Here is a 23,509-nt window from a genome sequence, read left to right as displayed (position 1 = left end):
TAATCCTGAGCTAACTATGAACTCTTGTTTGTTCGAGATTATCCTTTGATCTACAAACGGTGAGAGTAGACCAATTGTCTCTGCTCAATAAGCTTACCATTTTGAGGATAAGACCAGATGAATAGCTGGGAACATAGGGTGCAAGAGGGAATTTACTCCTACCCGATTAGGGTTAGTAGAGAGGTATTCCCTTCAAGTGCTGATTTTGGGTCTTGAACAAGAGGCCTCACCCTCTCATTGGCCTAAGAGGGATTCGATTTGTTGATTGGATCACAAATCAATTGTCCCTTAGGGGATTAGTGGAACTTAAGGAACAAGAGGTAATTATGGGGGTAAAACAGAGATTCGACCCAGCCGTTATTACAAGCAACCTGTGAAGGGTTAACTTACTAATCATGGTTATACTAAGTGGACATAATATATCTACAGTGAGAGGAGTTCAGCTATGGGCTTTAGTGGAATCACCCATTGGTTAACAAATGGGGGTTAGATTGGTCTATTGAGTTCAGCCGATTAATCTCGGATCATTGGAGCTCATGATTTGTAGGTCCGCAAGGACCTCCTACTAACTCGTAAATGGGTACACTTTAGGGTAGCTTGAGAAATTAATTTACAACATTCAAATTGAACGGAACAAGAGAATAAATATTTAAATATGATTTAAATATATGAAGATAATTGTTGTGCAAAAAAATTAATTTAATAAAATCAATTTTTTGAATTAAAATGATTTACAAGTCATTTTTTGTTTTAAAAATAAAATGGAAATTTGTTTGCATGGATTGCACAAAGTGGAAAAAGAATTTTCTCCATTATCATCATCTTTATGCTCACACACAAAGCATTTTCTTCTCTACTTTGATTCTCCAAACATGAACTGCAAGCCATGCACTTCATCTCTTTGCATGTTGATCTTAATATATAAAGAAGATTGGAGTTGCTGGAGAAGATAGAAGAAAACAGAATTTTGAGAGAAAATATCGGTGAAGAAGAAGTTGTCTTCTTCAATTTGCTGTTGTGAGCTTTCCTTGTTTCTTGACATCTTCAAGATGTTCTTGAGTCCCACAACTCTGCCTAAAGCTCCAAGAGTATAGTAGGGAAGGCTTTGATGTGGTTCACGTTGATATCAAGTGAAGACAGCAGCTGAACAGACGATTTCTTAGAGAGTTCATCAACGGTATGTTCTGAAAACCCATTTTTATAAACAGCATGCTTTAGTGTTTGCCAAAATTAGTGAATTAAAATGCTTATGGATCCTTGATACTTCCATTACATGTTGTTTAACTCTTACAATTGGAATCAGTGCATCTTTTAAGCTTTCAATTCGATCTAATTTTGGCAAGGTGGGTGTTTTTTTCATGAGATATATGAAACTGATGCACTGCTATGGTTTTCTCTGATTTGGCATTTTAATTCTCTTTAATTTCTCAATTAAATTTTTAATTGGCTCTTGTTTGATGAGCTTTATGTGTTAGCAAGAGTTCGTAATTTATTTGGAGTCATTAGAGTTGAAATTAAGATGTAACTGAAAAAACAAGTGAAAGAGGTCGAGCTACTGTTCCAAAGTTTTCAGCTTCTGCTTAAATATGTTGCTGAGTCCAGTTGCTAAACGATCATTTTGCTCCAGACATTACACGATGAGAAGAAAAGCTAGACAATCATTTAGTAATATACGTTGATCATTGTAATATTGAACGCTAAATGATCATGTACCTACAGGAGCTAAGTGATGCGTTCATTTGCTATACGATAGCATTACGCGATCATTTAGTTTTAGTCGTGGGAACTAGACGATACGTTGATTTTGCTAAACGATGGCACTATACGATCGTTTGGTAACAATGTGTGCTAAGCGATCGTGTAGATAAATGCTATGCAATGTGATGATGTTCTATACAATGGAGCTATGCGATCATTTAGCTGCGGTGGATACTAAACGATGACTTGAATGCACTGGGTGATGGTGTTATGCGATCGCTTAGTACTGTGCGATGGCGCTAAACGATTGCACTGCGATGGATCCAAACGATCGCCTAGTTCTATGTGATAGAGCTAAACAATCGTCTAGCTTCCAACAAACACTATGCAATCGTGTACTTCCTCTCAACCCAAGGCGACGACGCTAGATGATTACCTTCAGGCGTTACACGATCAGCCTTAGCAGCATATTGAGGTTGGACCGAGAGCAATCGGTTCGACCTGATTACTCAAGGTTCTATTCAGTTCAGCCTTAAATGGTTGTGGTTGGTCCGGTTCAGACTCGTTCAGCCCGGTTCAAGTTGTTTTGGGTTTAGTTTGGAGCAGTTCGAGAGGTTCAAAGACGATTATGAAGCTGTTTGTAATAATTAGCTATCTGTTTGCGCCAAAACAAAAACCATAACAGGCCCAGGTTCCTTGTGACTTCCCGGTATACTTTAATCTTACTCAACCTCGATAGCCCCCTGATCGCCTGGGTGGCACTACAGGCGCAGGTTCCTCTAGACTTCCCAGCATATTCTGGCCATATCTAACCTTAGTAGCCCTCTGATCGCTTGAGCGGGGCTACTAAAATACATTCAAGTAGCATGGAAAAAATATCCATCTCTCGGATACAAGAATTTGTAGTTTGAAACCACTTTTACAAACCATTCAACATCATTTATTTCAATATCAAGAGGTTTTCTTACAAAACCATACAAATCAAGTAAAGTAAAACCAAGTTCCAAACTATATTTTTATAGCTCAATTTCATACAAAATCAATGAGAGTTCAAAACTCATGATTCAATGCATTTCGAAGATAATAATCAAGTAAAACAAATCATGCCACCACATTTCACAAATCATAGCATACTTTCCTACTTATATACTTCTCATATCCAAATTTTTAAAATAAAACCAATTACAGTCATAAGCATGAATTCCTTGGCTTATAGGCCTTCTCAATCTCAATCTAACTGGAAACAAGATCTCAACGTTACTAGACACTCATAAAAGGTTAAAATAACCCTAAACAACTCTTAATGATTCCATAAAACCAATTGAACTCAATTTGAGCCCTAAACTTTCACATTTTGCACCTTAATCACATTTTAAATACCCAAAATGGGCCAAAAATCACTTTAAAGTCCAAAATTGTTCATTTTAGGGTCAAAATATCAAAAAAAAAAATCTTAATTAGGCTTCAAAAATGCTCACTAACACCCAAAATGGTTGAGGTAAGGCCAAGGGATAGCAAAAATAGGTGTGGGCGCACGATAGGGGGCATGGGCGTGCGAAGGTGGGCATGGGAAGTGTGCTAAGGGGCACTGGCATGGCAGGAGGCACGCACGCGGCGTGGCTGATGGGTGTGAGGCACGTACGCAAGTGGGTACCCTAGGGGTGGTTGGCTTGCAGTCTTCACACAACGTTTTCCTTATTTCAACCCAATTTTCCAGAGCTTCAAAACGCCATTTCTAATTTTTTTAAAAAAAAACTTCAGATAACTTTTATATAACTAAAGAGGGACATTTAGCTAGCTTAACAAAAAGTTTGGGCATCTAAATCCTCCTCAAAGTCCCTTGAAAAATCCTTCAAAACAGCAAGCTCTGTCTTACCCGATTTCCAAACAACTTCTAATTTCTTCAAGTTTTCTCAAATTTTCTAATCTTCAATCACTCTGACATTTCTATGCTGTTTTCTACACTCATTCAGCTTTCATTTGATCCAAAAATCACGAATTTTGCATGGGTAAATTGGAAGAACTAGCCTTCCAAAAATATCCTTCCAAAAAGCTCTGTCTTACCTTTTCTTCCTCCAATCATATTCAGCCAACCAGTTGCTTGTTTGCTTATTTACGTGGCTTTTTTTCTTTTTTTTCTTTATCCTCTTCATCCCTAAACAAATTTATCAAGTTAAATTAATTTTTAATTTAGAAAATTAATCCAAAAATTATTTTTCAACAAAACAATTTATTCTCCTCCACACACTCGTAAACTCTCGGGTCCCCTTTCTTTCACTTATAAAATTTTGTTTTCTTCCTTTCTTTTCCTAACACTTAGCCAATTATCCACTCATAATCAATTTCTCCAGCACTCAACAAAGTTGCTAAGTTATTAAATAAATTAAAAAGAACTTCCACTTGTATAATAAACTCCAACTACCAACTTTAACACTTAGCAACAAACATATTTAGATCATGTAATCCAAATGATTTTTTTAGGTAAATTCTAAAGTTATTTATTTAAGTTAATCCTACACTTAAAAAAGAGGAAAAGGAACAAGGGCTTAAAATTCTTCTGTTAATAATCTCCACCTTTGAAACAATGATTTGAAACTCGATCCCTTTTTAAGACTAGATTTATCCTTTTTCTGGTAGGTTCAGCCCTATGAGCTCGAGGCAGTGTTCCAATTTTGGCTTTATAACTAGCTTTGTCATCATATCCGAGGAATTTTTAGAGGTATATATTTTTATTACTTTTACTTCTCCTTGCTTTATTTGATCACGGACAAAGTGGAATTTGATGTTTATATGGTTTGTACAGTTGTGGAATTGTTGATTTTTTATAGATAGATTGTACTCTGGTTGTCACATAATATTTGTACTATTCTTTAATTGTATCCAAAATCACTTAACAAAGCTTTAAACCATAGACCTCTTTTATAGCTTCGGATAGAGCTACAAATTCTGCCTTGGTTATTGAGAGAGTGACCACTAGTTGAAGCCTTCCAACTCAGGTTCCCAAATAAGAAGATATATCATGTAAGTAATCTTCCCCTATCCAAATCTCCTGCATAGTCCGAGTCAACATAGTCATATAATTCATTATTTTTTGGTTCATTATATTTGTACATAAATTTGGCATTCTTAGAGTAGTTTAAATGTCTTAGAACCCATTTTGCTACCTCTCAATGCCTCTTGCCAAGTTTTCCCATATATTTACTTATGACACTTGTAGCATAGGATAAATTCGTCTTGTTGAAATCATGAGATACATCAAGTTGCCAACACACTGAGAATAGGGTATTGTTTTCATAAAAGCTTGATGTTCTTTTTCATCTTCCGTAGGAGAGTTTTCTGAAGATATTTTGAAATGTTGAGCTAGTGGTATAGTGAAAAATTTAGCATTTTCCAATTTGAATTTTTGTAGGATCTTGTCATTGTATGAAGTTTGACTTATAGTTAAGCTAGAGTTTACTCTAGACCTTTTAATTTCTATCCCAAGTATTTTCTTTGCTTCTCCCAGGTCTTTAATTTTGAATTCTCTTTTCAGAAATGATTTGACTTGATTGAGATCTTCCTTAGACTGTCCTGCTAGGAGCATATCATCCACATACAAGATACACATTCCCTTTGTATGAATGAGAATTTATATAAACACAACTATCAAAGGAGCTTCCCTTGAATCCAATTCGAGTCGCATAGTCATGAAATCTTTGGTACCAACATCTTGGAGATTGTTTGAGACCATAGATTGATTTTTTAAGTAGACAACAAACATCTTCTTTTCCTTTCTCAATGTATCGTTGTGGTTGCTTCAAGTAAATGGTTTCATTTAGAAAACCATGTAGGAAAGCAGTTTTTACATCTTGCTGATCCATTTCTAAGTTGTTTTGAACAACAATAGACAATAGTCTTCTGATAAATGTTTGTTTTACCACATGTGAGAATATTTCAATGTAGTCTATCCTTCCTTTCGTGTAAATCTCTTAGCTACTAACCTTGCCTTAAATCTAGGTTCATGGATGCATGGGATCCCTTCCTTGATTTTATAAATCCATTTGCAATCAATTAGTTTGTAGCCCATTGGTAAAAGTTTTAAAATCCAAGTATAATTCTTTGAAAGGGATTCCATTTCCTCATTCATGGCATTTATCTATTGCCTTGCATTAGGACTAGTCACAGTTTGTTCAAAGGTTATGGGTTTCGTTTCATTTATGTAGTCTTTAGCACTTAGAACATAAGAGAGTAGGCCAACTTCAGGAGAAGCAAAATTAGCTTCTGAATATCTAGCTGGAGGTGTAATGTTTCTTCTTTGTCTATCTCTGGCTAGAGAGTAGTTTCTAAGGTCAAAATGTTCAGAACTTGTGATCTTTGATTGTTTTGTCACTTGGTGTTCAGATTCTTGAGATTCTGAATTCTCATTAGTGTTGCTAGAGCTAGGAATTACTTTATGTTGCACCTCAATTTGTGTAGGATCACTTCTAGATTTCTCATCTGAATTGAATCCAAAAGATATGTACATGATGGAATCCGTTAAGGTTCATAAGTGAAAACAGGGATCGGACCAAAATCCAAAAAATTACAAAATAAGAATTCTGCAAAAACATACATAACCATTATGCATTTAAAATATAATTACAACATGCTTGGACAATTTTACAGAAGAAATATAGGTTTAGAAAATCCTTATTTTTAAAGACCAATCTTCCAAACCCAAGGCATCAAAACCTCAACCTTCAAAATGCGCAGCGAAAAGAAGACATGTTGAGCCTTCCGATAATGAGCCTAGAAGTGAAGCTTCACAAGAAGAGCAAGAATCTGAAGCAGAGCTGACATTAGAGTACAAGAAAACCACTATCGTGGGCCTCAACTTACCTCTTCCTTCCTTAACTTAACCTCTGTTGATGACCAAATTGATCCAACACCCCAAGATGAAACACACAGATATCACATTGACAAAACACAAAGCCCTCAGCTTTCTCCTTTTTGCTCACCCCTACTTCCTTCCTTTAATCCTCCCACGATCGTCTATGAGCTAACTAGGATGGGAACCAACAACGTCCAACCCACTAACGACCCAGTTGAGGAGACGTATGAAACCCAACCTCTCCAAACCAACACACTCACACCTCCTCCCAAAGCCAATATAGATGAAATCAAACAATTCAGCCAAGACCAAATAAGACCCCTGGCCACATCCATAGAATCACTTCATTTGCAATTGGCAACACTGCAATGCTAGAACATTATTCTAAAGGATTATCTACGCCAACAAATGCAAAGGAGTTATGACCAATTTAACTTTACAATGCAGTATATCAACCAGGTCTTGATGGGAATGTTTACTCTTCCTCCTCTACCTCAACACTTGAGGACCCTTAGATTCATGGACGAAGACCCAACAGCTGAACGCAAGGATGATGTGCCAATCTCATAATTAAATTTGGGGGTGTTGACCTTTTTATTTTATTTGAATTTCTTTTCTATGTGTTTACACATTTTTTGAATTCCGTGTAAATAGTGATATTTTGCTATATTTGAAAATATTTTCAGCAGTTTTATCATTTAAAACAATTACCCTTTTTTTATCAAATTACATTTAAGGAATAAAAAAATTGTAAATTTTGAGGTTTAGTTTTTATTTGGCTACTAAATTGTTTCCAATATTTTAATCCTTTACGTTTAAAAAACGATTCTAAGTCTTCCAAGGGAAAAGAGAGAATTAAAAAAAATAATTTATAATAATAATTTTGAAAAACTCCAAAAGAAAAAAAAAATTATAAGAAAGAGAAAGTATATTTTTTAAAATATTGTTGTAATTAAACTAAGGGCTTGTTTGGAATGACTTAGAAAAAAAAATGTTTGTCAAAATTCATTTTTACTTAAACATTTTTTATAAAAACTCCTTAAAATAAAAATACACATGTGTTTGACCACTCTTTCTTAAAAGTATTTTTATATACAAGTTTTTTTTTTTGTTTGTTATATAATAAAAAGGTTTTTTATTAATTTTTTTCAAGGTTGATTGGCGGTGGTCGCCAGAGTTGTTAGTCGAAAGTTTGTCGGTGGTTTGTCAGAAGTAGTGGTCAAAGGTTGGTCGACAATGGTTGTCAGAGGTGGCAGTTGGCGTTGGTCAGTGGTGGTCACCGGAAGTTGGTTGTCGAACTTCCGAGATTAAATTGGGGGGGGAAAAAGATAACACGTGGGTTTGAATAGTGTTTACTATTCAAACCCATGAAAAATGGTGTAAGAAGCCAAGGCATCATAAATCCATGCCCCAAAAAAAGGTTAGACTTAGTATGTCTAACCCATCCAAGCCTAATCCTTTAAATAAACACCCTTAGGTCAATAAAAGGTGACAAAAACTTCCCCAAATCATCAAGCTTCATTTCCTTGGAGAAACTCTAAAAAATCACCACTCTTTCATCCTTTGTTTGAGAACCTTGGAGCAACATTGTTGTTTGATCCTCTCTATTGTTGCACATCCTTATTCGAACACTTATATCGAAAGAAAAAGTATATAGGCTTCAGCTTGAAAGAGATTGAATCAAGCTAGATAAAGGAGAATTTTGGAGAGTTGGTGTCATTCTTTGCAATGGCGGAGCAAGGAATTCTATATAGGGGGGCACTATATGTACAAATCTAACAAAAAAAATTCTATAAATGAATGTAAAAAAAAAAAAAGTGTTCATGACTTCATAAATTAACTAATTTAATACATTGCAATTTTCATCTACGAGATTTCATGTTTAGAAATCGATCCATGAAAACTTCAGTATATAACTTATCAAATAAATCATTTTCAATATAAGCTATAAGACAATGATTCATTCATTGACCTCCCATTAGATTACGCAATCAAGTCTTCACAATATACATAGCAAAAGATGTTCTCTCTACATGAGCTAACAACAGGTAAAATCAACGTTAAGATGAGTAATTTGTAAACTAATGGATAAACCTTGTCTTTATCTGTTAGGACCATTTTTACTACAAGATCACATATGCTTTTTAGCTGAACAAACTCAATATTTGAACGCATATCAATAATATAATTTTGAAGTTGATTCTCAAACATAGAGAGTTCAATAGCTAAAAAGTCTCTTAGGTAAAATTGAGCAAGTTAACTAAGCTTTTTTCTATCAAAAGAAATAAATGAATTATTCGGATTTAGACATGTTACACAGAGAAGCAATTCAGTATTTGTTTCAGTTTCACCTCTTGAAGTTGTATATCAATGATGATACCGAAAATTTCAACATGATAATGTTGTAAATTTGTAACTGATTGAGAATATCATGACTATGACAGAAATCAGATACCATACTCAACAACGAATCCCAATTAGGTGAAGGTTTAATGGACATCAAGCAAGTCAGGCATCTGCTTTGAGGCTCGCCTAACCAACCAAGTCTACCTTCCAAACCCAAGGCATCAAAACCTCAACCTTCAAAACGTGCGGTGAAAAGAAAACGTATCAAGCCTCTTGATAATGAGCCTAACAATGAAGCTTCATAAGAAGAGCAAAAATCTAAAGCTAAGCTGGCGTTAGAGTACGAGGACACCACTATCTTGGACCTCAACTTACCTCTCCCTTAAAAGAACTCTTATAGAAAAAAACCAGTGAGCAGAAGCAAAATCTTTGCAAGCCCATTGTGTAAGAATAAATGCATTCACAAACATACAAGAATAGTTATGCATTATAAAGAAAATTACAGCATGCTTTCTTAACTAAATATAACAGGAATTGAGAGACATACCTTTAAAGAACTCTTCTTCTAGAAATCTCTCGCTTTTGTGAGCAACCACACAGCAACATCTCGCTATCGTGAGCAATTATCTAGCCAACCTCTCGCTGTCGTTACAATCACGAACAGTCTGCTCCTCAAACAACAATCTTTCGACACTGCCATTCGGCAACCTTGGTATTCTCGGAGTGAGAATTCATGAGGTGTGAGCTCTGTGTGAATTTGGTAGAAGGAAGGAGGAAGAAAACGATCAAACTACACAATCAAGTAAGTGGGAGAAAGGTTTTGTCTATCGCATAGACTGAAAGTACTTGATCATTTAGTAATCTCTCGCTCTCGTGAGAATCGTCTAGCCAATTGTCTAGTAATATCTCGCTCTCGTGAGCAATCGTCTAACTGATCATTTAGTCTCTCACTCTATCGTTTAGAGTCGATCATCTAGCAAATCTCGCTTGATCGTTTACATGATCATTTAGTCTCTCGCTAGATCGTTTAGTCTCTCGTGAGGGCTATTGTATAGTCTCTCGTGAGCAAACGATTAGTAATGCTATAATAAAGCGATCATCCATAAAATGAAAACTCTTTTCATTTTATTCTTTAGTTATTAAAAACTAAAATTAACCTCCCACTTGCACGTTAATGAAGAAAATAAACAACCAACTAAACAATCATCTCATAATTGTTTTTATTTTTATAACCTATAGTTTTAGTATCACATCATTTATAATATTTAAACCATAGTTCTTTTCTCCTTATTTAATATAAATCTATTTATATTAATTCCTCCAATTGATGTATCTAATACATCATATCGATTATATCACATATAATTTAATTAATTTAATTATATCACATATAATTAAATTTCCTCTGGTTAATTTGAACACTTCAAACTAATCCAAAATCTGATTCTCAACTTGAACCCATTGAGCTACCAATGGGACCTCATGGACTTGTAGCTTGAAGCTCCAACGGTACGTGAATAACTAACTAAACTCTTTAGTCACGAGATCCACCATCCGTTAATTGTTGGTCACTTCACTAAAGACCGATAGTTGCACTCTTCTCACTACAGATATATTTCTGTGTCCATATAACCAATCAACAATGCGATGACCTTTCACAATTCACTCATAAGTATAGTTGGGCCAATTTATCGTTTTTTCCCTGTAGTTACATCTAACTCTTTAAGTACCACTGATTCCTCTAGTGAATAATAAGTCATAGTCCTACTGTGACTGAGTCCTCTCTTCCAAAAAGAGGGTGTGGCCACTATGTTCAAGACCCGGCATCAGCCCTTAAGAGAGCAATTTATCTACTTACTCCTGTTTCAGGGAATGAGTGAATTCCGTCTTGTATAGCTGAGTTCCCAGCTCCCCAATCAGACGAATCCCCAAAAAGGTAGGCTTGTTAAGTTGGCAATCTGGCCACTCTCACCCATACTAATCAAAGGACCGCCCTCATAGGCAGGAGTTCCCAACTCACTCAGTATTAAGGTCATATCACCTACGGTCATTTTAGCGAAATGTAAGTCTCAATTATCAACAGCGTTATATAAAGAGACTAATCATCTCGTGGTCTGGTCTTATACAAACTCTTTGTATAGGATACCTCCGCTCACATGTCTTCACATGAATGGTTAGGATCAGACCATTTGTAGCACTTTACAACACTTGTAACATCTACAAATTGGGTTGTATCCGTAGTGTCACCAGGATAAGGTATCCCTCCTTTATCCATCTACTACAGACCATTTAAGTTATAACTTAAGGCATGATCCACTTGTACGTCTCATATACATGCTTAAGTTACATGAAATAATCACGGATCTTAGTTTATTGGATTTGAGTAAATGCATATAAAATAACATTTATTTTATTAATAACAATGTGTGTATAAAATGTTTACAAACTACGAGACCACCGAGAGAATTAGGACACAAATCCCAACAATTTTCCACTTGTCCTAATGCCTCAGGAGACTAATGTACAATACATAAAAAATAGTACAATATACAATAAACTAGGGCATACTCTATACCCCAGATCATCTCCCACTTACCTTAGACAAGGTGTCGCATGTCCCTAAACTCAAACTCTCCAAATGACCCTCGAACACTTTAGCATGAGAGCCTTTATAAACGGATCAGCAACATTGTGCTCCGACGCGATCTTCGTTATCACATCACCGTGATGCACAATCTCCCTGATCAAATGATACTTCTATTCAATATGCTTGCCTCTTCAGTAACTCTAAGGTTCCATGAATTTGCCACAGCCCCGCTGTTATCACAATAGAGTGTGATCGGCAAAGACATATTTGGAACAACTTCCAAATTTGTAAGGAACTTCCTAAGAAAAACAACCTCTTTAGCAGCTTCACAAGCGGCTACGTATTTGACTTCCATAGTGGAGTCTGCAATGCATCCTTGCTTGATGCTTCACAAAACTACAACTCCTCCATTCAGAGTGAACACTAACCCTAATGTCGATTTCTGAGAATCTCTATCAGTCTAAAAGTCAGAGTCTATGTATCCTGTAAGGATCAAATCCTTACCTCCATACACGAGAATCTAGTCCCTCGTTCTCCGAAGATACTTGAGAATCATTTTGACCATCGTCCAATGATCTAATCCTGGATTGGATTGATATCGACTGACAATCCCTACTGCATAGCAAATGTCAAGTCTAGTACATAACATTGCATACATGAGGCTTCCAACAGTCGAAACATAGAGAATCTGTCTCATTACCTCAACCTCTTGAGGTGTCTTAGGACATTGTTCCTTAGAAAAAACGATTCCATGCCTGCAGGGTAATAAACTCCTCTTGGAATTCTGCATCGAGTACCTGATCAACATCTTGTCAATGTACAATGCTTGAGACAAGGTCAACCTCTTGTTCTTATGATCCCGAATGATCTGGATCCCTAGAAAAAGTTGTGCCTTTCCCAAATCTTTCATTTGGAATTGGGTGGCTAGCCACGTTTTAATGTCAGTCAGAAAACCTACATCATTCCCAATGAGTAGGATATCATCCACATACAGCACCAGGAAAGCTACTAAGTTGTGGATGATTTTTCTGTAAACACAAGGCTCATCAATATTTTGATCAAAGCCAAATGATTTGATAGCACTATCAAATCTAATGTTGCATGACCTAGATGCTTATTTCAGCCCATAAATGGACCTTTTAAGCTTGCAAACTTTTAACTCTTGATTTAGAATAATGAATCCCTTTGGTTGAGCCATGTAAATGGTCTCCTCAAGATTACCATTCAAAAAGGCAGTCTTGACGTCCATTTGTCATATCTCATAATCATAAAATGTGGCTATGGACAGGAGAATCCTGATAAACTTCAATATGATAACAGGTGAGAAAGTTTCCTCATAGTCCACTCCCTCAACTTGGGTATAACCCTTTACCACGAGTCTAGCCTTAAAGGTTTGCACATTTCCATCTACACCTCGTTTTCCCTTCTAGATCCACTTGCACCCTATAGGTTTTACCCCATCAGGTTGATCCACAAGTTCCCATATGGAATTGAAGTACATAGACTCCATTTCCTGATTCATGGCTTTAGTCCACTCATCTTTGTCAACATCCTCCATTGCTTGCTTATAAGACAAAGGATCCTCAACTCCATCATCAGATATGATGTTTTGGGCTTCAGTCAAACCCATGTAATGTTTCGATGGGTTTGCAACTCTTTCATTACGTCGAGGCAGTCTTAACTCTTGAAATGGTTGACTAGATGAACCGATATCAACAACTTTTGTTGATCTATCAGTCTGTTCAACAACTCTTGTTGAACTCTCAGTAGTCTCATCAGAAATCTCATTTAAAACAAGTTTACTTTATGGTTTATGATCTGTGATGTGGTCTTCTTCCTAGAAGATAGCATTTGTCGATACAAATACCCTGTTCTCACTCTGATCATAGAAATATCCACCTCTCATTTCTTTAGGGTAGTCTACAAAGAGACAAACTTTCGAACGCGGTTCCAACTTTTTAGGGTTAGTCACAAGTACTTGATCGTTTAGTAATCTCTCGCTGTCGTAAGAATCGTCTAGCCAATCGTCTAGTAATATCTTGCTCTAATGAAAATCGTCTAGCCAATCATCTAATAATATCTTGCTCTCATGAGCAATCGTCTAACCAATCGTTTAGTCTCTCGCTCAATCATTTAGAGCCGATTGTCTAGCAAATATCGCTTGATTGTTTAGACGATCATTTAGTCTCTCGCTAGATCGTTTAGTCTCTCGTGAGCAAACGATTAGTAATGCTATAATAAAGCGATTGTCCATAAAATGAAAACTCTTTTCATTTTATTCTTCAGTTATTAAAAACTAAAATTAACCTCCTACTTGTACGGTTAATGGAGAAAATAAATAACCAACTAAACAATTATCTCATAATTGTTTTTATTATAAATAAATATAATAATTAACTTATCATATTACATTTATAACCTATAGTTTTAATATCACATCATATGTAATATTTAAACCATAGTTCTTTTCTCCTTATTTAATATAAATCATATTTATATTAATTCCTCTAATTGATGTATCTAATACATCATATCGATTATATCACATATAATTTAATTAATTTAATTATATCACATATAATTAAACTTTCTCTTGTTAATTTAAACACTTCAAACTAACCCAAAATCTGATTCTCAACTTGAACCCATTGAGCTACCAAGGGGACCTCATGGACCTGTAGCTTGAAGCTCCAACGGTACGTGAATAACTGGCTAAACTCTTTAGTCACGAGATCCATCATCCGTTAACTATTGGTCACTCCACTAAAGACCAACAACTGCACTATTCTCACTACAGATATATTTATATGTTCATATAACCAATCAACAGTGTGATGACCCTTTGTAAATCGCTCGTAAGTACAGCTGGGTCAATTTACCGTTTTGTCCCTGTAGTTACATCTAACTCCTTAAGTACCACTGATTCCTCTAATGAATAATAAGTCATAGTCCTACTATGACTGAGTCCTCTCTTCCAAAGAGCGGGTGTGGCCACTATGTTTAAGACCTGGAATCAGCCCTTAAGGGAGCAATTTATCTACTTACCCCTACTTCGGGCAATGAGTGAATTTTGTCTTGTGTAGCTGAGTTCCTAGCTCCCCAATCAGACGAATCCCCAAAAAGGTAGGCTTGTTGAGTTGGCAATTTGGCCACTCTCACCCATACTAATCAAAGGACCGCCCTCATAGGTTGAAGTTCCCAACTCACACAGAATTAAGGTCATGTCACCTATGGTCATTTTAGTGAAATGTAAGTCTCAATTAACAATGGCGTTATATAAAGAGAGTAATCATCTCGTGGTCCGGTTTATACAAACTCTTTGTATAGGATACCCCCGCTCGCATGTCTCCACATGAATGGTCAAGATCAAACTATTTGTAGTACTTTACAACACTTGTAACATCTACAAAGCGGGTCATATCCGTAGTATCACTAGGATAAGGTATCCCTCCTTTATCCATCTACTACAGTCTATTTAGATTATTACTTAAGGCATGATCCACTTGTATGTCTCACATACATGCTTAAGTTACATGAAATAACCGCTTGTTTATTAGATTTGAGTAAATGCATATAAAATAACATTTATTTTATTAATAACAATATGTGTACAAAATGTTTACAAACTATGAGACCACCGGGAGAATTAGGACACCAATCCCAACATCCCTTCCTTAATCGTAACCCATGTTGATGACCTAATTGATCCAATGCCCCACGATGAAACGCATAGTGATCAAATTGGTGAAACGCAAAGCCCTCAGCCTTCTCCTCTCAACTCACCCCTACTTTCTTTAATCCTCCCACGACCGTCTATGAGCCAACTAGATGGGAACCAACAACACCCAAGCCACTGACGACCCAATTAAGGAGACTTATGAAATCCAACCTCTCCAAACCAACGCACTCACACCTCCTCCCCAAGCCAATATGGATGAAATCAAACAATTCATCCAAGATTAAATAAGACCTTTGGCCCTCGTCCATGGAAGCATTTCATTTGCAACTATCAACGCTGCAACGCCAAAACGTTGCTCTAAAGGATTATCTGCGCCAACAAATGCAAAAGAGCCAAGACCAATTTGACTTTACAATGTAGTATATCAACCAGGTCTTGATGGGAATGTTTACCCTTCCTCCTCAGCCTCAACACTTGAGAAATCCCCTTAGATTCATGGACGAAGACCCTGCACCTGAACACAAGGATGATGCGCCAACCTCATAATTAAATTTGGGGGTGTTGGCCATTTTTATTTTATTTGAATTTCTTTTCTATTCGTTTACACATTTTTTTTAATTCCATATCAATTTCTTGATCAATTAATGAAATTTACATCAATATGATTCTTGAGTTTGACTTTAAGTATTCCTCTCATGCCTTCTTTTATTACTTTTGTGCCTTGCGTCAAGCTAGGATTCCTTAATGAAATTATTAATATTTGATAACTTACATGTTTAGTTGGGCGATAGAAATATAAGAATAAAACCTTACTAAATGAAACATAATTTTGATTTCCCATGCGTGTAAGCCTCAATCAAACCTCCTATTGAAATTTCTAGGGCATTTTTATAGTTCTTTTTCAACAATGAGGACCTTACTGATCTCCAAAATTTGAGGATGAGGGATGTCCGAGTTGATGCATTCTCTAGTTATAAAATTTCCATAATTTCATTTCATTCATAAAAAAAATTAATTTCAGACGTAATAAGCAAACTCCACTATCAAAGCAAAGGAAAAATCCCAATGATATGAGTTAAAATTGGAAATGGCACTTACCCATAGTTGGATGCCCGCATGACACCAGTGGAGGTAAGCCAAAACAAAGTTAAGAACTAAGACCAACGCGTCCCAACTCCACTACTAACATTGTAAAGTCAAATTATCGACTATTCAAGATATGGGTACCTATATTTAATTCATGAGAAGTCTCAATCTTTGGACATTTTCAAGTCTTTCAAAGTTGAAGTAACTTCAACTTGGAAAGAAAATTAAGGCTATCAAATCTAATCATGGTGGTGAATATTACGGTAGATATGATGGATCAAGGGAACAACGTTCAAGGCCCTTTGCCAAATACTTAGAGGAATGTGGAATCATCCCGCAATACACTATGTCGGGCAAACCCAGTATGAATGGTGTAGTAGAAAGGCGAAATAGAACACTTAAGGATATGGTAAGAAGTATGATTAGTCATTATTCTCTACCATAATCCCTCTGGGGTGAGGCACTAAAGACTGCAGCATATATTCTTAATAGGGTACCTAGTAAAGTAGTAGCCAAAACCCCTTATGAGTCGTGGACAGGAAAGAAGCCTAGTATTAGGCATCTTCACATCTGGGGTTGTCCAGCTGAGGCTAGGCCTTATAGGCCTAATGAAAGAAAATTGAACTCAAGAACTATTAATTGCTATTTTGTTGGGTAATAGTCGTCTATGGATGTTGAATAGATGACTATTACTTAACTATGCATATATGCTTAGATAAGAAAAATACAATGCATATATGCTTAGATAAGAGTTAGTAGTGAAGGACATTTGCCCATAGTTGCATATACGCATAAAGACAATGCATCAAGGTGAAAACATAATAAATCATGATTGGACGGAAAGCTGATGACGGTCGAATCTGAATTTAGTTGACAAACCGTTAACGACACACTATAACAAGTACACTCAACTTTTCGATGACCATTAATCAGCGCATCAGAGCAGGAGATTTAATTACCGCCCATCATTGTAATCATTAAAGAGAAAAGCTTCTTCACCTTGTGCTCTATAAATACTGGAGGTCACCATTGTAAAATGGTCAACAAGTTAAATCATATAAAAAATAGATAGTCGTTAGTTTGTAGTTATTCTTATACTTAGAAGACAGAGACGAGCGAAGAGAAGAAGATGTCGAGAGATCATTCTTGGATAACTCGAAAGACTACCGAGAAGCTAGCAAAGATATTCTTCTAGGCAGAGTTGGAGTGAAAAGACAGTGTAAAAAGCCACGAGAAGCAAGACATTGCTACCAGGCTTTCTATCCCTACATTTTATTATTGTTTTGTATTCTGCACTTTATTTATAGAAAATGAAATTTTCATCTCACCATCTATTCAATCTCTCCACATCTCGCATGAATAGCTAAATTTTTGAATGGGTTAAGAAGTACTTAGCTAGCATGACCTAAGATTTACACCTTATGCGATCATCTTGTCTTATGTATGCGTCATTCACCCTTTGGAGATACTTGAGAGAGTAGTCTAAAGAAAGAATCTAGACTTGAGAGAGTCAGATTAGAACCGCATAAGCAAGAGATAGAAACTTAGACATAAGTTCTGTTTGCTATTATGCATCGCATGCACCCTAGAAATAGGGTATGATAGTATGCGGTCACCTTATGTATGTGTGTATCATTCATCATCGCATAGAAAAGAATAGAGGCTTAACATAAGTCCTATCGACATTATCGTATACATCGCATGCGTTTGAGAAATAGGAACTATGGCATTTGCATTGAGAGATGACATGTTGTCGTGTGTGTGTAGCATGATCGCATAACTTGAATGCAATCTTAGGAAATGTTAACTAAATCTCTTCTCAACCCGTTCATCGCATACTCATTGTAATTCTCGATTTCATCAACTCTTTACTCGAATTCGTCGCATAGGAAATATACTTAAACAAAACACCAACCAACTTATTTGTTTGTGCCACCGCAAATGAATCAAATTTACTGTCGCATAGTAACTCAGTAGTCCTTGTGTTCGGTCCTGGACTTATCAGGAAACCTAGTGAGATTTATACTTAGGTTTTACTAGGAAAACTTGCATGTGCAACGCATAATGAATCACCGCAATTTCATACCATTATTGCATCACATTTACAACGCATCAATACTCGAGGACGAACATTGTTCAAAATCTAAGGGTGTGATAACTTGTAAAACTTCAAGTTATTGTTCTCTCAAAGTTGGAATAATTAGGATCTTTAGTGATATAAACACACTTATTATGAAATAAAAACGCATAAAATTCCATTCATGTAGTGAACTTATACAAAAGTATCTTTTTTAAAGTAAAAAGTTGCTTCACTAATGCATCTCAATGCAGAAATCAAAGAAATCTACTAAGTGTTGCAGCCAAGGCCAACGCAAGTGGTATGCGCTCGAGAATATTCAACGCATGAAGGATACATTGGCTCTGCATTTCCTGCCAAATCAACACTTGCAGGCATGGGCATCTAATTGAGCGAAGTCTGAACATTTCAGAAATGGTAGGCAGTTGCTCCAGGGTATGGAATTATTATAGGTCCAATCACTAAGTTGTTGAGATTTGCCTATATAAGGAGAAGCCACCTTCAGAATTAGAGTTGGCCAGTTAGAAACTTTTATTTTCAGCAACAATAGATAGCATCTTCCGTTTGTAAGCAAGTAATAGGGGGAAGATATCATTTGACCGTTGATCAAGAGGTGTCGTTAGAGAGAAGCTTGAAAGAGATATCTTCTTCAACTCCTCTACCACGTTGGTTTATAGAAAGCATGAAAAACAAGCCAAAGAGGACAAGAGACTAAACTCTCTAGCTTGACTTCTACTTTTCACATTTCACTTCTATTCACCATTTCATTTCATTAAGCTGAGATTGTTTGTATAAACACCGGTTATCTTTAATTCAATCTTAAATTTGACCATTTATCACTTCTCCATCTATTTACCTTCGAAATTGTATGTGCTTGTGAAATTTTCTAACTTAATAAGAGTAGGAATCTGTTGCTTAAGTCTCCCTAATCAGTTGATTTAAGTAATTAAGTAATTAAGTCACTCGAGAGAGCAATGTAACTATTGAATGCATTAAGTCAGAGCGTGAAATAAGTCTAGAGATAGAGTTGCTCACGTCTTTTGCATGTTCTTTATGGCCAACGCATGCACCCTAAAGATGGGATTACATGTGGCTTTCGCATCGAGAGATGTTGAACTTAGCATGAACTAAAGAATAGAATTTCCAACGCATAACACACACATTTAGATTTTAAACAAGTGTCGGTATCATCTTCATCTCATCTTCATTGCGCTCACATAGGCTTGCTAAACTTACCAGGAAGTCAATGCATACCACTTACACTTAAGAACCATTCATCCATCAAATCCTTTTCTCCTTCTCCTATTTCTTCTTGCATGTGTCTCATTAGCTCAGTGTAAATAACCAAATTTTCTTAAGTTAATTAGGAAACATCTGTATTAGATCCAAAAACAAAGTCTGTGTTAGAAGCATTCTAGTGTCCCTACGTTCAACCCTGGACTTACCAGAAAACTTAAGTTAGATTTATACTTGGGTCTAACTTAACAGAATTTGTATGCATTCACAAGGTGTGCATGCATCCACTACCAACGCATCGCCCACCAAGAGAGAAATCATTCAATCATTCATCTCTATTCATCATATTCATTTATCTCATTCTTCTCCATCTTCATAAGCACATTTAGCATCAAAATCACGAGGCAAATAATTCCCTTTTATCAACAGCAAATCTCCCTCAACCTAGAACTGCCTGGTTTTACCAGCTTTAGCTAGAGCAATGATAGCTTGGGCGGAGGAGTCCTTCTGTAAGAACTCTTTGATGATGTCCCGCATTGACTCGTCGACCTTACTTGCATGAATGTGATCTAACATGCACAAGCCTGTATGCTCACCCTTTTGACTCAGGGCATCGGCTGCTTGGTTACTCGTCCCTTTCTTGTGTTCAAACTTAAAATTGAATTCAACCAGGAACTCTTGCCTTCGCGCCTGCTTAGAAGTCAACTTGGAATGTTCGAAGAAGTGATAGATGGCATTGTTATCGATCTTCACTACAAAAGAGGATCACAATAGATACTATCTCCAAGCCCTCAGAAAATGGACCACAACCAACATTTCCTTCTCACAGACTATATATCTTATGTTGACGTTGTTCAGTTTTTGGCTTTTCATAGGCCATAAGATGGCCTTCATGCATGAGGACACCCCCAAGGGTGTACTCTGACGCATCCGTCTCTACCTCAAACAGCTTTGACACATCAATTAGACAAAGGACAAGACCCCTTGTCATGGTTGCCTTTAACTCTTCAAAGGGGTTCTGACATTCTGCCGACCACTGCCAAACTGTGTCTTTCTTTAATAACTCGATCAGTAGGGCAACTCTTCTTGAAAACCCTTCAATGAATCAGCGATAATAGTTAGCCAATCCCAAGAAAGAATGCAAGTCGGTTATAGAGGTAGGGTCTCGCCACTCCTCTATAGCCTGTAACTTCTTACTATCCATTCTAATCTTTCCATATTCAATTATGTGTCCCAAGAAGTTTATTCGTCGTTGCACGAAAGTACATTTCTCTTTCTTGACATACAACTGATTTCGTCACAACTTATCAAAGACTAATCAGAGATGAATTTGATGTTCTTCCAGGGTAGGACTGTAGACGACTATGTCATCCAGATAAACCACCACAAACTGGTCGAGATACTCACGAAAAACTCGTTTCATCATGGTACAGAACGTCGCAGGGGCATTCGTCAGACCAAAGGGCATCATAAGAAATTTGAAGGCTTTGTATCTTGTCAAGCAAGTGGTCTTCTGTTCATTACCTTCTGCATTGCGAACTTGATAATAACCCGATCGGAGGTCGAGCGTTGTAAAGTATCGAGCTCCATTCAACTGATCAAACAAATCAGATATGATCGGTAGTGGGTACTTGTTGCAAACTGTAACTTTGTTCAAAGCCCTGTAATCAATACACAGTCGTAACATCCATCCTTCTTCTTCTGAAACAGGATCGGGGCCCCATAGGGCACTTTCACTAGGCAAATAAAGCCAACGTTCAGTAGCTTATCTAGTAGTTCCTGTGTTTAGCAAGTTCCGAAGTAGCCATCCGATTAGCATTTTTCGTTGGTGATTTAGCTCCCGACACCAGGTCCATTTCATGATCGATCTCCCGTCATCTTTGGAAAGCTTCATGACATGACATAGGCATATTCATTCAGAACTCCTGGATTTCAATAAAAATAGGCTCTTTCCTAGTAGGCTCATCAATAACCAGGATAGCCATAAAGGTGGGCTCTTCTCTACTAAGCCATTTCTTCAACTGGAGGGCGGAGATCATTCTCACTCCACTAGGCTACTTGATATTAGTTGGGATTACCATGAGGTCACTACTTTTAATGATTAGGCGCTTAGCCAAAGGCATAAGGATGACTTTATGCTCCAAGAGGAACTCCATTTCGTGCACAACGTCAAAGTCATCCATGCACACAACAACAAAATCAACATTTCTATTCCATTCACCTATTTTTAGGGATACCCTTTTTTAGGTCCCCACAACAGGAAGGGCTTCAGATTTAACAACTTTCATCTTGCTCCTGACTCTAAAATGAAGTTATGGGTTGCCCCTAAGTCTACCATGGTGCTTTTTGCAGGTTTGGAGTTGATGACTGCGTCAATGGACATAAGGCCCCTTTCTGAAGCATCCTTATGACAAGAGGCTTTCCTTTGGATTCCTGACAAGAATTTCAATGCTCCTACTCAAGAAGTTTCCCTATCCTCTTCTTCCTTTCAGCTTCAGCTTCTGCCTTTTTTTCATTATTATATTGTACTGAGGCTCGTAAGGCTGTCAAGGCATCTTGGTGCAAGCACTCGGCTATTCGGTGAGGGCCTTTGTTGATTTGGGTTTGCTTGATAGGACCCCTGGGAAGGGCCTGCACCCGTGGTTTGCAGTTTCTTGTCATTCATAAAGTTCTTCGGGGGATTAGGCTTAATAGCCTTATTCCCTTGATTCGAGATTTATGCTTTGAAATACTGCTCCATATCAAAAATGAAATTCTCAAATTCTTTAGCATCATGTTCCCATTGAAAGATTTGGGCTTCGAGATCTTGCACTTGCTTGATACAATGCATGTCTGGTTCGGAGTCTGGTTCCCCACCACAAGCATTGTCAAATTCACTTGCGACTTCATTTCTGCCATCTCAGCTTTGATGGCATCTATTGTTGCTCTAAAGTCGTCAGTTAGGTCATTGAACAACTTTAGTATGTTCTTCTGCAAACTATCAAGCTCTTCGACACACTCCTCCATGTGTGTAGCAGAGCTCATGGAGCTATCCCCACGCTTATAACTACCAGGTTATGTAGTTTTGTGTTCCAACAAATCAACTCTCAGCGTCAATTCTTTTATTGGCAGCCCTCTACTAGGGCATTTAGTGCCTCAATTCCTTCAACCTTTTCCTCCAACCCATCAAGGCGGGTTTGGACATACCTCACTTCATCGGGCAATTCCCTCATATATAGAAATTTCTCTTCAATCTCAGTAAGTCGCTCAGATTGCAACCTCAACAATTGTTTCATTGCGGACATGATTGCGGTCTTTATTAGTCAATGAGCTAACTAAGCTCTGATACCACTTGTCACAATCGTCGACTTTTGTAGACAAGACATATAATTATACGGCACTTGCTCTAATCCGGCGAGCAAGTCACCCATGTAAAAATCGAAAGTCGCGAATAGCGTCCATATATGATGTAGCATCTTCTCACGTTTTGAGAGAAAATGGTTTTATAAAACGTGAGAGAGGAAAAGCATTGAAAAAATCAATAAAAAATCATTGAAGACTGACAATTGCAAGAAATCTTTAATTGCAAAGAGTACATCAATACATTAGTCGGGGAGTTGACTGGTGGGTTTCCCCTATAGTGCATTCTAAGCAATTTCTAATATGCCTAACTTGCATATCAAAAGTGGCAAGGGGTCACTCACATGGAAAACAACATGAAATTTTTTTTAAAAAAAAAAAACTTGCTAAACTAATTACAAGACTCAAAGATAGAATGGTTGAGGGTGGTTTGGACATGCAGCCATGGGCTAACATTACCCTGGACGAGTATGCCCAAGAGAATGTGCGCCCCTGACCCCTGCGTGGCTTCACCTTTGGTTCTTTATATATTTTTTTTCTTATCATTTAGTCTTACTTTTATGTCATTAACTTTTGGCTTGAGTTTCATTCTTTCTATAGCAATCTTTATAT

At 37.0% G+C, this 23,509-nt stretch overlaps 1 protein-coding gene across 1 annotated transcript; it reads right to left on the bottom strand.

Annotated features, from left to right (window-relative positions):
* Window positions 1-20,876: 20,876 nt before the first annotated feature.
* LOC120077114 lies at window positions 20,877-22,842 on the bottom strand. The gene is made up of 5 exons (XM_039031007.1): window positions 22,745-22,842; window positions 22,436-22,604; window positions 22,088-22,189; window positions 21,894-21,991; window positions 20,877-21,294 (listed from the first exon to the last, which is right to left on the bottom strand). Exons 1-5 carry the CDS (start codon window positions 22,840-22,842, stop codon window positions 20,877-20,879), a joined length of 885 nt encoding a protein of 294 aa, XP_038886935.1.
* Window positions 22,843-23,509: the final 667 nt, after the last annotated feature.

This window comes from Benincasa hispida, chromosome 1 (genome assembly GCF_009727055.1).
Source record: "Benincasa hispida cultivar B227 chromosome 1, ASM972705v1, whole genome shotgun sequence".
Classification (NCBI taxonomy): domain Eukaryota; kingdom Viridiplantae; phylum Streptophyta; class Magnoliopsida; order Cucurbitales; family Cucurbitaceae; genus Benincasa; species Benincasa hispida.
Note: the sequence above shows the minus strand (reverse complement) of the source record. Positions and strands in the feature narration are given on the sequence as shown.

Excerpts from the sequence above, each read along its gene's own strand:
- LOC120077114 (XM_039031007.1), bottom strand. The coding sequence starts at position 22,842 with ATGTCCGCAATGAAACAATTGTTGAGGTTGCAATCTGAGCGACTTACT. Across the intron at positions 22,605-22,744 it reads GAATTGCCCGATGAAGTGAG|TTATAAGCGTGGGGATAGCT; the intron begins GTATGTCCAAAC and ends ATAACCTGGTAG. Across the intron at positions 22,190-22,435 it reads TGGCAGAAATGAAGTCGCAA|GCCCTTCCCAGGGGTCCTAT; the intron begins GTGAATTTGACA and ends CCACGGGTGCAG.